Source organism: Macaca fascicularis, chromosome 2 (genome assembly GCF_037993035.2).
Source record: "Macaca fascicularis isolate 582-1 chromosome 2, T2T-MFA8v1.1".
Taxonomy (NCBI): Eukaryota; Metazoa; Chordata; class Mammalia; order Primates; family Cercopithecidae; genus Macaca; species Macaca fascicularis.
Genome location: NC_088376.1, coordinates 12,637,365 through 12,651,782, shown reverse-complemented (window position 1 = coordinate 12,651,782; position 14,418 = coordinate 12,637,365). Strand labels below are relative to the sequence as shown.

The 14,418-nt window shown below is 37.2% G+C and overlaps 1 protein-coding gene across 48 annotated transcripts in view; it reads left to right on the top strand.

Annotated features, from left to right (window-relative positions):
- Positions 1 to 3,384, top strand: part of ARPP21 (cAMP regulated phosphoprotein 21) — a 157,427-nt gene extending 154,043 nt beyond the window's left edge. For all 48 annotated transcript variants that reach the window (XM_074030826.1, XM_005545490.5, XM_074030824.1 and 45 more), the window contains 2 exons: positions 1,291 to 1,439; positions 2,603 to 3,384. In XM_074030826.1, the coding sequence (XP_073886927.1) occupies positions 1,291 to 1,439; positions 2,603 to 2,860 (407 nt within the window). In that variant the 3' untranslated portion in view covers positions 2,861 to 3,384. The remainder of the gene's footprint in view (positions 1 to 1,290; positions 1,440 to 2,602) is intronic.
- Positions 3,385 to 14,418: the final 11,034 nt, after the last annotated feature.

Below are 14,418 nucleotides of genomic sequence, written 5' to 3'. Positions count from 1 at the left end.
CAAGGATAGTTAAGTGTTGTCTTCTATAAAGACTATAATATAATGTGGTCCTTTAATATAAAGACTCTCAGAGGCACTCAATATATAACAATGCATATTGATTAGCTAGTTTTTAACTTTCGGCTTCAATTTTCAAAATCCTATTGTGAAAGTTAGTTCATATTTGTGTTAAGAAAATCTAGGATCTTGAAGATTCTTTTCTGTCAGAGAACTGTATTACGATAGCAGTTCCACTTACTCTCAGGTACTCTACAGGGTTAATAATGTGAGCTCTGGAAGGAACTTATTATACAGCATAAAGTGAATCTCTTTCATTTCTCCACCATTGTGTCATTTTCACCTAAATCATAACTTTCTACCCAGCATTTACAAGAGCAATCCACAGGCTTCCTTTATAAGGATGCATTTGAAACCACTCATTGAAGTGAGGATTTAAATAACCGGAATAAATCAATTCTGGCCTACTTAAAAAAAAAAAAAATGAAAGCTAACAAACTGACCCACCCAGAAAGACACGAACAGATAAATTTTTGAATATTGTATTCTGTATTATCTATTATATGTATTAATACTTGGTCACATATTGGAGTGTTTTACCAAAAGATTCTCTCAGAAGCTAGTGGCAAAACAGAATAAAAGTATGACACGCGTTCCGCTTGCTGTTGCCTTTTTGTCTAAGGCAGTGGTTATTGTGAATTCCTCAGGGTAGCGAATCATGTGGTTCACTAGGACATGAAAAAGTAGAATTCATCCAAAGTTAATGGGCTGTTTGATGGTCTCTATGTGTCAAATGCGATTGTTTGGGAAAAGAGGATAGTAAAGGAATGAGTCAATTTAATTTTAAAATAACTTGATAATCTGTTAATTCTCCAAATATCCTCAAAACCAAAGAAAAAGCCAAATATGAAAGGTGTAATTTATAGTAGTCAATTGGTATAAGTAGAGTCTTCTGTTTTTGTGTCATGAAAAATTTATCATTGTCACATGTGTTTAATAGACCATTCTGCATAACAATAGAAATTTCAGTTAATTTTTAAAGCCATAATCTTGTTCACTCTTAGAAGTAAAAAAAAAAAAAAAAAAAAAAGAAAGAAAGAAAGAAAGAAAGAAAGAAAGAAAGAAAGAAAGAAAGAAAAAATGCATTCTTATGGAATAAACATCTGATAACACATTCTGAATGTGGAGATTGAGATGTCTGAAGGCTGCCTTTTGAACTAGTACTTTTACCCCATGAAACATCTCTGTGTTCTTTCTGGCACAACCAGTTCAAAAGATCTCTTTTCTTCACAGGTTACCAGCCAGTCTTGTCTGGTCAACAGGGATTCCAAGGCCTAATAGGAGTGCAGCAGCCACCTCAGAGTCAGAACGTGATGAATAACCAACAAGGAACTCCGGTGCAAAGCGTGATGGTTTCCTACCCAACCATGTCTTCTTATCAGGTGCTCATAAACAGCTTGGAAAATTGTGTTATAAAGTAGCATTTGTCAAAGTGGAAGCTGTGGATATGTCCCTGGTTTGGGTGGCTGGCTGGGTAGTGGGTTCTTGGCCCATAACTGTTGATAATTTACTTTGAATCAAGATTATAATAGAAAGTAGAAAATGCAAAAGATATGCTTCTATCACTACTGTGGCTTTTGAATGCTCTGCTAAATTTATTTCCGTATAACTTCATATTCATGGAAGAAAATGCATTAGTCTACAGTTTTATTCATAAAGATCTTTGGAAATTTTATTGCATTTTGCTTATTGGTAGAAAGTCTTCATGACAAATTCCCATTCATTTTTGTACACATCCAAATAAACTTCATTTTTCCATAAATTTAAGTTATAAGAGATTTTAATATGGCATCTCAGATTCATGTAAAGGGCATTTTTGGAGCCTAACAACTGCATTCTCTGGACTAAACCCAAGTTAAGCATTTTTAAAGTGTTATATATCCTTTTGTGCTGTATATTATGAAATACCCCAGAAGTAGAAATAAAGAGTTAGTGAAATGGTATAATAATTAAATTTAACTGTACCAGGTGCTTCTGACCCTAAAGGACCTATCCTAGGACCCCTACCCTACTATTCTGATTCACGTTGCATTGACTTCTACCTGTAGCTCCACAATAAGTGTTCTCTAAAGTTGCAGGTTGAGAGTATAGTGGGTGCCCAGGACAAAAGCCCTTTGTACTATGGAGGGTTCCAGGACACTTTGCATAAAATCGGAAAGGGTACATGGCTTTTCAAACTGAGAGAAACCCAGAGTGGAAGATCTAGACTATAGTTTCTAGAGGTCATGGAGAGAGAAGGGAAGTCAGAACTAACACCTTCTGAGCATCTGCTGCATTCCAGGCAGTGTGCCAGGCCCTGTACACCATCCCTTCAATCCTTTCAATGGCACTTTGAAGCATGTATGTCATTATCGCAATGGACTAGGGAATCAGAGGGGCTAAGTGACTTTCCTAATGTGAAACAACCAATAAATGGCAGAGTTGGAATTGATGACCTGTTAGGTCTAACTCAAAAGCTTGAATATTTTTCATGACACCATGTTGTTTATTGTACAGACCAAAAGTAGCCTCTTCATACAGGGTTCTTGCTTGTGTCTTTTTACAGGTGCCAATGACCCAGGGTTCTCAAGGACTGCCCCAGCAGTCATACCAACAGCCAATCATGCTACCTAACCAGGCAGGTCAAGGGTCACTCCCAGCCACTGGAATGCCTGTTTACTGTAATGTCACACCGCCCACCCCTCAGAACAACCTTAGGCTGATTGGCCCACACTGCCCCTCCAGCACTGTCCCAGTGATGTCGGCTAGCTGCAGAACAAACTGTGCGAGTATGAGCAATGCCGGTTGGCAGGTCAAATTCTGAGAGCTCTGGTTGTGGTACATTTCTTCAGATATTTCTCATGGCCTTTGATGGAAAAGGAACAAGGTGGGAAAACTGGCTGAGGACTTAATTATTCACTCAACACTCAAATGATTGCTGCTGGTATTCTGTAAAAAAATAAACAAAGACTAATATACACGTTAGCTGGTTAATGGTGCATATTTCTGTCATGTCTGCTAGGTATGCCTTTATAGCTTAGCTAGTGACATGAATTCATCAAGGTAAGATTTTCTCCTACCACTGAATACCACTGTGTAGATTATAATATCCCTAATTTGGATTAGTTTTGTACTTTGTGTTGAGTTTGTGATGCTAAAAGTATTTAAAAATTATATACTAAATCACATTGTACCAAAGCTGTAATGGAAAAGAAGAACTGATGAATTGAAGGAATAATTTATATACATTATAGAGTTTTCTTTTTTAATGGATATATACTGTATTGTAGTGTTTAATCATAATAAAACTATTTGACCTTATGGAGGAAGGTCATGTTTTTACCACCAGTTTGGTTCACTATGTCTTCCAATGTGTGTTTTCTCATGTGTCACTGTATTCCTTTCAAACACTATCTCATGAATACTGCATGGAAAAGGTTTTTCAAGTATTTATAAGTAAACTGCCATCACATGGGGATATGCCGTAGCAAAGACTTAACCAACTGTAGTTTATTGTCGTAATACTAAAGGGTCCTGAAAATAAGATGGCATCCATTTCATTCATTCATGAGGTTTGCAATTTTAAAGTACATACCTTCCTATTAATTATAGGACTATTAAAAGCATGTAGTTACACTTCACTAACTAGGAAAACCTGTGTATCTTCGTTAACAACGGTCCTATACCAAACCCTGTTCTACCTTCATGCGAGTTTCATTATGTACCCAAAAACAAGGTATCTTTGTTTAGAGGAAAATCAAAAGAGGCATAGTCTAATCCTGCCTGTTATATCGGGTCATACAATAGAAAGTGCCACTAGTATTGACAGTGAGTCAGTAATTCAAAAGTGCTAATGTTTGTCCCAGTAATTTAAAACAAAGTAAATATAGCAACGATTTAATTGCAAAGATCTAGAACATTGGCAATTCCATTTAGATGAAGCCTATGTCTACCTAATGTCTCTTTGGGAAATAACAGAACTGTGAACTCTGAGGTTCGGCCCTTCTGGAAGATATTAATGGGGAAATAAAACCCCTTTGTTTTCACTTTAATATCATAGTACAATGACTAATAGTTTTTTATTTTATACTTTCTGCGTAAAAACCATTATTACCAGTGAGAGGAATATAAGGAGTATATCTGGATCATTTCTATTGTTTTTATATTATCACATTCTCTGTTAGATTTGCTGTTTTTATGTTGTTCAGCTGTGGGTAGAGTTAAGCGCCAGTTAAAAACTCTTATCTAGCAGATTACCATCACTTCATTCTATACTATTGTTTTCTTTTCCCTTTGAAAGGGAACTCTTACATATACTCTAATTGGCTTTATTCCTTATGAAGTCTGTTCCATTTTTCCAAGTTTCAGTCTACTAATATTTTCATGGTCTGCCCTGACCATGAAAAGTGTAATAACAAGAGGATGTTGCATTTTTTTCTTATTGAGCCATTAGCCACTCTGAAAAAGAGCAATGTGTTTGTTTAATTAATACCTTCCCCTAATGGAAAGATGGGATTGGCAAATATTCTCCATTTAGCTTTCTGATGTTGGGAGTGTTCCTAAATTTAAGAATCCAAATATGAGCCTGATTATTTATTTTTTCCATAAAATTCTGCAAACTTTTGACATTTTCTTTCAAGATCTTCAGAATTACTGAGCCTTCTTTTCTATGGATTTGAAATATATGGTATGTTAGTGGTAAAGACAGGGCTTTACACCTAAAGAAATTTCATTTGGCCACTTTTATCCAAAGGTGTAGCAGTATTTCATGTTTAGACATTTGATATTTATTGTATAAATCCATTTGGATATTGCTGCAGACCAAACCTTCTTTCCTACTTTCACAACATATTCCTATATATCTGTCTTAGTCCATTTTTGTAGCTGTAACAGAATACCCAAAGCTAGATAATTTACAAAAAAAAAAAAAAAACAAAAACAAAAACAAAGTTTACTTGGCTCAAGGTGCTGATGGCTGGAAAGTCCAAGATTGGGCAGCTGCATCTGGTGAGAGCCTCAAGCTGCTTCAACTCATGGCATGAAGCAGAAGAGCAGGTATGTGCAACGAGACTACATGGTGAGGAAGGAAGCAAGAAAGAGAAACCAAGAAGAGTGAGAACTCAACCCCACAGAAGGGCATTAACTTGTTTATGAGGGATCTGCCCCTATGACCCAGACACTTTTCACTGGGCCCCACCTCCTAACCCTGATACACTGGGGATCAAAAAAAAATTTTTTTTTTTTTCCGAGATGGAGTTTCGCTGTTGTTGGAACAAGAGTGCAATGACTGGAGTGCAGTGGCACGATCTCAGATCATCGCAACCTCTGCCTCCTGAGTTCAAGCGATTCTCCTGCCTCAGCCTCCTGAATAGCTGGAATTGCAGGCACGCACCACCATGCCCGACTAATTTTTTGTATTTTTAGTAGAGACGTGGTTTCTCCATGTTGGTCAGGCTGATCTCGAACTCCCGATCTCAGACGATCCGCCCACCTCAGCCTCCCAAACTGCTGGGATTACAAGCATGAGCCACCGTGCCCAACCGGGGATCAAATATTAACGTGAGTTTTTGTGGGGGCAAAGCACATCCAAACCATAGCACCAGCATTATGGTATTCCAAATCTTAGACTATGCTTACTATTTTGTTGCATTAGAATTTTCGGGATGGCTGTGTAGAAAGATGGTTTTATTAGTGAAGCATTTTCAAAATTTATTATCAGGAGGACCCTTCATTTTTCATTTTAGTTACTAATCTTATTACAATCACATTTTGTAAGTACAGATTATTCAGTTTATAAATATATCAACATATAGGAAAACATGGATATTTAAATATATTGATATATTGCTATAGTTATTCCTAATAATTCTCTATACCTCTATGTGAATGTAAAAGAGAACAAGAATGACTTATGCATTCATTTTTTTCAGCAAAATTTTATTGCATATTGGATTATATTCTAATTATGTGGCACCACTCAAAACAAGAGTACATATAAATTTAAAGCACTTAAATTTATCTTGTAAATGTTATCATACATTTTGTTATTGTTTGATAGTTGTAACTAAATGTTGTAACTAGAACACTAAAAAATTTAAGCCATAATCATGTTATTGACTTAATATAGTTCTACAGGGTATGAGATGAGGCAGCAAAGTGTGTTATACAACATTATGGAAATGCAATTATGTAATTTATAATAAATATATTTGGAAGACTTAGAACAGAATTGTAAATCATCATAAAAAACAAGTAGAGTATATATGAACCAGAGCAATTTTTCAAGAAAGAATTGAAGAATGAAGCAAATATAATCAAGGGAAAAAATGCTGCAGCAGAAATGGATTTTGAGATTTAATAAATGCATATTTAGACCCTGCTTCCACTTTTGCTAACAGCTAAAGTGCAAGGGGACACTTTCGTACTCCCATTCTCCTATTACTTGTGTTCCACATTGTATTAGTGCATTCTTACACTGCTATAAAGAACTATCAGAGACTGGGTAATTTATAAAGAAAACAGATTCAATTGACTCATAGTTCTTCATGGCTAGGTAGGCCTCAGGAAACTTACAATCATGGCAGAAGGTGAAGAGAAAGCCAGGCATGTCTCACATGATGACAGGAGAGAGTGAGCGATGGGGAACTGTCCCACACTTTTAAACCATCAGATCTCATGAGAACTTACTATCACGAGAACAGCATGGAAGAAACCAAACCCATGATCCAATCACCTCCCACCAGTTGTTTCCCCAACACATGGGGATTACAATTAGAAATGAGATTTGGGTGGGGACACAGCCTAACCGTATCTCATATATACAGGTACAAACAGTGGGCAAAGCTGCAGGCCTACCTCTTACCTGTGCCTTGGCACTCACGTCACAGCAGCTTGATCATTTATAAACAAAAAGTAAAGTATTATAAATGCTTAACCCTCATGGTGGCATTAAAACAGATCTTTTGGGTTTTGAAGTCAAGTAATATCTTCCATATAAAAGTAAGTATTTTGTATAAATATTAAATGAAGAAATTTTTTAAAATTCCATAGAATGCTCTTTCCTTGGAATATATATAGTTTTATGAAACAGACTGTTGCAAGGACGATCATAATTGAGAGACAGGGTAAAACAAGGTTAAACAATCTTTCTAAAAGCTATCTAATTTTTGGAAACCTTTAATATATCACTTTATATTACAAACTTTTAAGAAGAAGGCATAATTTGCATAGTTTCTCCAACATATTTCAACGCAGTATCTTTTGTTCATGGAATATATCAAAAGACTAATATTGCAAGAACCATTTGGTTTTTTTTAATTGTGTTAGAGAATCCCAAAATAAGAGCACGAATAGATCTCTTTTAATTCTGTAGAAACAGTGTTCTGCATCAAAATGTAATATCGTAACCCTGCTTCCAATTATGACATATTTTGGTAACTGCTGTAGTGTGAACTATTGAACTATTTCTTCTGTGAATATGTGAATCTGGAAGGTCATGCCATAATGTCAGACTTTCTGGATCTTTATTTTTAATTCTTAATGTTGAAGGGTTTGATATCTATATTTATACTCCTATAATTATTATAGTCATATAGACATACTTGTCTCTACTGATCCTTTACACCTTTATGTGATTGTAAAAGAGAACAAGAGTGATTACACATTCATTTATTCAGCAAGATTTTGTTTCACACTTACTAATTTCAAGACCTTGAGCCACAGTCTATGGAGCTCCTACCTTTAAGAAGATTATGAATTTTTGAAAGACATTATATAAGTATGAAAGTAAATAAAAATATAGGAAATTAACTATAGAACTCATGTGAAAAATGATGTATAAAGGTCTTAGAGAAAGAAACGATGGCTTCTGGCTGTGGTTTTATGAAGCTTTTGTCTTGGATTCTATTGGATAAATTTCTAGATGAAATGTGAACACAGAGGTAGGATGGGTGGGTTATAACCCCAACCAAGATAAATGCCTACATGGAAAAGAAAGAAACATGGGAAAGTATGCAGTATAATTTAGGTTGCTTAGAGTAGGAAGTGAACAGCTAGAACAAAAAGAGGAGGAGTACAGGGAAATTCATAATGGACCTGTTTGGCATGACTTTGAATGCCAGGCACAGAGTTAACAGGCACCCATCGACTCCTGCAGATTTTTTATTGCAAGGTGATATGACCTCAGCATGGTTTATAAAGAGGTATAGGTCTCAAAAAGAGGATAGATTACTCTTCGTTCAGAAAGTGGAGATGAATGCAACAATAATTAAAATTTGCCACTGAGCTACAGCTACCATTAGCATGGTTGGGAAAATTCAAAAATGATTTCTAGCTCTCAATTCTTAACACTGAGCAATTCTGCTGGATGCACAGCAATGCTTGAGAGATATATGTCTCATTTTTCCCTCTTGGACATAACCTTCTGCATCAGGGCACATAAGTGCCCTGTCTTAAGCTGCATCACAAGGCACAGTCACTATAATCTGTCAGGGAAAATCAAATAGAGACTAAGCTGGAATTGGAAGCAGCATTGGGAGGGCTGCCAAGTCTCCATCACAATATATTCAGTATCGATGCACAATATGCAGTGAAATCTGATGTCAGCTCCCTATTCCCCTTTGTATAAAAAAAAATGGTGACAATGTTTTCTCATTATGGCTCAGAATATTTTTTTCTGGACTGTTTTGAATACCACTTCTTCCACACAAGATTAGAAATCTTTGCTTCTTCCCATGTTATTCTGTTCACCTTTTACCAAGAAAGGTTGTTCTCTTTAGAGTTTTTGGCATTATTTCCTAGTTCTCTGCTTTAGTTTTTGTTTCAAGTTCAAATCTTTATCACCTGATTTCAGCAGGGTTTTGCAACCTCCAATATTTTCTACAAAAAGATTTGCCACTGTTTTGTGTCATCAGTGGCAAGAGCTTTTCATTCGTTGAGCTGGGTCCTCTGCTGCTCTCAATAATGTGTACCTCGTAGGAATGAGAGGCAGCTGATACTCTTCTTCTGTAGAGGAAAATCACTACCTTATTGATATGTTAACAGAAAACTGATTCTTCTATTGGGCATGATGATGCTTCCTCTAAGACAATATTAAATATCTCCCTGACAGCAGAAGCTCAGGGAATACTTTGACATTTGTGTTTGTTATTTAATTTGTTATGTTTTAGTGCTTTATTCCATTTTACCCTCAGTGTTTGAACAGGAGAGAGAAGAGGTCAGATACTGAGCAAACAGGAGACATCTGAATAAATCTGAATAGGAATGAGGCTCAATCTGAATTTGATCGATAGTCAATGAACAAACTCAGCAAGTATTCTTGAAGATGTGTGGGCAGATGACCCACAGACCCAGTTCAATTTGTCTAGATACCATCCCACTGGGGAAGAGCTCAACTTTTTAAATACTCCAGGCTTCTCAACTTTAGCGTCTGGTGTATATAGGAGATGAGAGGGCATGTAGGAATTAGGGATGGGGAGGAGGCCAGGGAGGAAGAAGGTAAGGCATATATGTATAAAGGTCCTGGAATTAAAAGTAGGGAAGTTTATTGTGAAGCACTGAATCATGTTTCTAGGTAAAAGATCCAGAGCCTCTGTCAGAATAGCCTAATAAAATAGATCTGATGGTTAAATGTAGGTGATACTTATGGCCATATCACTCACCCTGTATCCCCAAGGTTTTTACCACACTAATAGTTTGAAACCACCAAAGTTTGTGTTATCATGATGATACCATAAGACTCTACCTCCTTGCAGTTCTATTTTTTAACATGATATTTGCAGTTGTTTCTCCCACGTTATTGAGAAAGTCAGTCAGTAGGCACCTCTCTCTCTGCAAATGTGTTTCTCCCCTTTGTGTAAAAGATTAGTGAACCTCAACTAGTATAACGTTCACATTTTTTGAAGACATAGCAGTATGTTTGCCTTTCCATTACAGGATCACTTAGAGAAACTCTATGTACATAGTACATTCTTGGTCACTTGTCTCAGTCCCATTAATTATTTCTAAGCTAGTGGTGTCATAGGATCCCTAGGGTGTCACTTCTCCAGCTGGAAGTTTCTGTGGCTATTGCCGCTTTTGCCCAAGTTTTGCTTGGGCCTGCTGGGCTCATTCTGCCCACTCATCCTGTCAGGCTGCACTTGGCTCATGCTACCAGCCCAGATGCCACACTGCCAAGGGTGCAGAGCAGCAAGGGGTGTGTGAACGAGACAGCATGGGGTCCAGTCACTGTGCACAGCAAGACACACCAGTAGCTGTGGGAGAGTAGGAAGCTCTAGGCAGCAGCACAAGCACCAGCTCTGCACAAGGTTGCAGTTGGACCAGGTGTGACAAACAGCTTCCGCTGTGGGTAGTGTGGAATGCATTGGAGCTTGGATGCTTGGAGACACCAGGAACCACAGAGCCCCAAAGAGGGTGTTACACCCCGGCTTAAGGAGCCCTTAGGTCTGGCCTCCCTGAAAGGCCAGAGCTCTTCTCTTCTTGTCCCTTGCAACGTGGCAAGTACAAGCAACAGGGGTGGGGAGTGTTGGGCATGTTTCAGCCCTGTTTGTGTTACATACAGATCTTTCAGTTCCACCATTTAGCAGGTGCTGAGTTCTTGTCCCATGTCTAGGAAGAATGAGGTATGCAGACAACTAGAGGCTGAGCAAGGTGAAGAGGTGCTTTATTGAGCACCTCAGTACAGCCCTCAGGAGACCCAGAGTGGGTACCTCCTTTCCACAGGCAGGTCATCCCAATGTCTGCAGCCCTCAGTGGAGAGAAGACCCAGAGTGGGTAGCTCCTGTCTGCAGGGAGGCTGCCTGACTCTACCTGAGTCTGACTTGCACATTTCCGGGGATTTTTATGGGCTTCAGAAGGGAGGAAGTCTGTGCTAATTGGTCTATGGGTGGCCATGGGCAAGCCCAGTCAAAGCACCATAAGTTCTCACTTGGAGCCCTGGACTCCATGGGAATATGAAGGACAGCCTGGCAGGAATGCCAGTGTTTGCAGTCATGGCTGGGTGGCTGCAGCTGTGCCCAGTAGGATGGGGCACTCACCCCGCAAACTCAGAAGGCTTAGGTGGTGATCCCACAATCTCTGGGGAGTATGCAGCCCTGGTGGCACCTTCCCCGCTGCAGCTTGGATCTTCACAGCTACCACTCCAGGTGGGCTGCTGCTGCCATCTGTGGAAATCTCAGAAAGAGGAAAATCACCTGCTTTCTCAAAAAACAGGATGCACATCTGTCATTTTCAAGTGTTTTAAATTTTTGAGTCAGAAGAATAGAGCTACATTTTCAAATGAAATGTGCAAGCCAGTTTCATCCTTTCCAAAGAGAAAGGAATTAGTTAAGGTGCTTAATAGTAATGTAACAGAGAGCAATGGCCTGAGACTGAAAAAAGCAGCAATTTAAATTGGACATTAAGAAAATTTCACTTAAAGCAAGGCCAATTATACAATGAAATAACTTCCTAAGGGAGGAACAGTGAGATGCCATTAAAAGAGTTGTTTAAAGGAACATAGATAAAAAACACTTGCAGCTGAATCTGCTGAAAGATCATTTTATGATTTATTGTCTTACTGTGCCTATGCATCTTTCTCACTGGAGATTTACCTGAGTTGGTTAGCTTCCTTTACATGCCAGCAAGACTCATATTGTACCAGAGGACTAGGATGTTGTATTCTATTTTTCTTTATGCAAAATGCAAAGTTCTAAATGAATTTGGTGAAACAGGCAAGTAGAATGTAGGGAGCTAGTGTTGTGAAAAATCTATGTTGTGTTAGTGCCCTAGGGTTATTTTTTGCATACACATGCATATGCACACACAGACACATATATACACACAAACACACATGTATTTCTACCTAATGTCTAATTCTGTTGAGTATATATCTATATCTTAAATCTTATTTAAACTTTCTTCAAGAAATTAATTGATGTTTTGTTTTGTTTTGTTTTCTAATTGGTGGCTCTTCATCAGTCTGTATTCCTGGGCTTGGTGATGCATATATAATAAGGATATGATGTGGATTCCTCCACACTGCCATATTGCTATACCTGCAGCATGGGAGATAAAAAGCATCCTTTAACTGATGTAAGAAGTTCCGAATTTGAATACCATACCCCCCACCACCATATACACACACCCAAACACTCACTGTGGAATTTGTGCAAACTCCTTAAACTTCTGGAATTTCACATTCTACATTTGTGAAGGGAAAAGAAAAATGCCATATTGGCTAAGGAGTGTTCATTTATAGAGCTTAAGTCGATTTTTATTACATTTTGGTATATTGTTCTAAATGAACCAAAAGGCTGACATACTGACCTGAAAGATTCCCTGAAATTCTTACTATTAATGTACTTCCTGGAAACCTATACATTTTTAGTGGATATTTTGAGTTTTCTCTTATGCTGTCTTAAAGAGCTTTCACAAAGGAATCCATGTTTAGAGACTTCTGTTCAGAACAGGCTGTTACCCAACTCATTCAGGAGAAGGGGCATGCCTGACCCTCACTCAGCCTCCTTCGGTTCTCACCACTTCCTTTTCACCTAACTGCATTCAAAACCCCATCTTCCTGACTGTGGCATCCATCTTCTTTCTTTAGACAGGTTATTCAGTCTTTGAGTCATTATTCACTAATCTCCAAAGTAGAGAGAATGACTTCTCCATCACTTAATAACTTTAGGAACAAAGTGAGATTTCAGATAGGAAGCTCTGTCTATCCATCCCTGGAGTTTCCAGTGCAGTACCATGTCCCTAAATGCTCTGATCAATTGTGAAATTTGGGTGATTCATGTCCAGTAAATGGGATGGGTTGTAGGGAATGAGACTTTATGATTTCATGTATTTAGGAAGATCTACAGGTGTCTCTGATCATCAGTCGGATTACGGTTAGATGACCTTTGAGATCCATGACAGCTCTAGGAGACACTAATGACTTATATAGAATATTTCTAGGTCATTATACAAAAAGCCCAATTCATCTAGGTTATTCAGGGCAATAAATGTGTTTAGGGTAATTTTCTGAGTGTAATAAAGGATACTCAAGGCCATGAGGATTTTTTTTTTCTTTTAAAAGGTACAAAGTTTTCGGGGACAGACAGAATTTGGAGAGGTCTGCAAAAATTTAGTCCTCTTTTATAGAATTTATTTAAAAAATTAATATTACTGTCCACTTCCAGGCCTTATACTACAAGGAATAACCACATTTGTATAGTAGTAATCGTGCTTCAGAGGGTGATGCAACAAACATAAGGGTGAGTGTGATATGCATGGATGTTTTAATTAAAGGCAAACTAGGCAGAAAGCCTGCTTTGATCTAGGCTGCCAGCAGTGACCAGCCCTTCTTGTCCAGTGCATGTTTTTCCTGGGCATTGTGTCCTTGGAGATGAGGCCAATGGCAGAAGATAAGGGGAAATAATTTTTATCTTCTATTTTTTTTTCTGAATTATTTTGCTATTTTAAAATTAAGGCTTCTTGATGTATTTATTAAATATATGTTCATGTTATACAAATTAATTTTGCTGTGGTCTCTAGGGAGCCTTTCTTATGTTTCAGAATCTAAATCTGAATTTTTCTGTGTTTTCTGTTTCTCTGAAAAAATATAATATCTCTATATTGAATAGGCAGGAAAACAGTTGTGTTTCAATGTTTGCCTGTGGCTGTAATTCATCTTTCCTATTTCTGAAATTAAACAAATGGTTCTGCAATTAATGCCTTTCTGCCTGTCTTCATAGAAAATTACTCTCAGACCAAAACACAGGAATAATTTATTTTCCCCTAGGAAATAGCATTATTTTCTCTAATAGACAATAATATCTTTGAAATTCATTATTTTTACCTTTTCACCCTGGCTGCTAGGAAGCTTGTAGAAAATTTTTGCTCATTAAAGCTTTCCTCATCAATAAAATGTTAACATAGTTTAGCTTTTGTTCCACTGTTGCTAATGAGGGTATCTTTTCCTTATGGTATAAATTGTTTCTATTCTTACTAAGAAGTTTTATTTAGTACGATATACTTCATAAACTTTTTAGGTATAAGTGAAGATATTTATTAAATCAATCAATCTTTATCTCATACTATACACAGAATTAAATGATAGATGTATTGTAAATGTACTTGTAAATGTTGAAGCTATAAAGACTTTAGAATAAAACAGAATCTTATTTTTATCGCCTTGAAGTAATCAATGGTTTCTTAAAGAGAAAAAAAAGGCTAATGATAAAGGAGAAGGTGAAAACTTAAACTTTTTAACATGAAGAATTTCTTGTCATCAAAAGTCCACTAATAAAATACTGATAAAGAAGGCACAAAATAAGATAATCTATGTATAATCCAAGTAAATTGCAAGTCACTGGTATATGACATATAGAAAATACAAATATTTCTAAAACCCATAAGAAT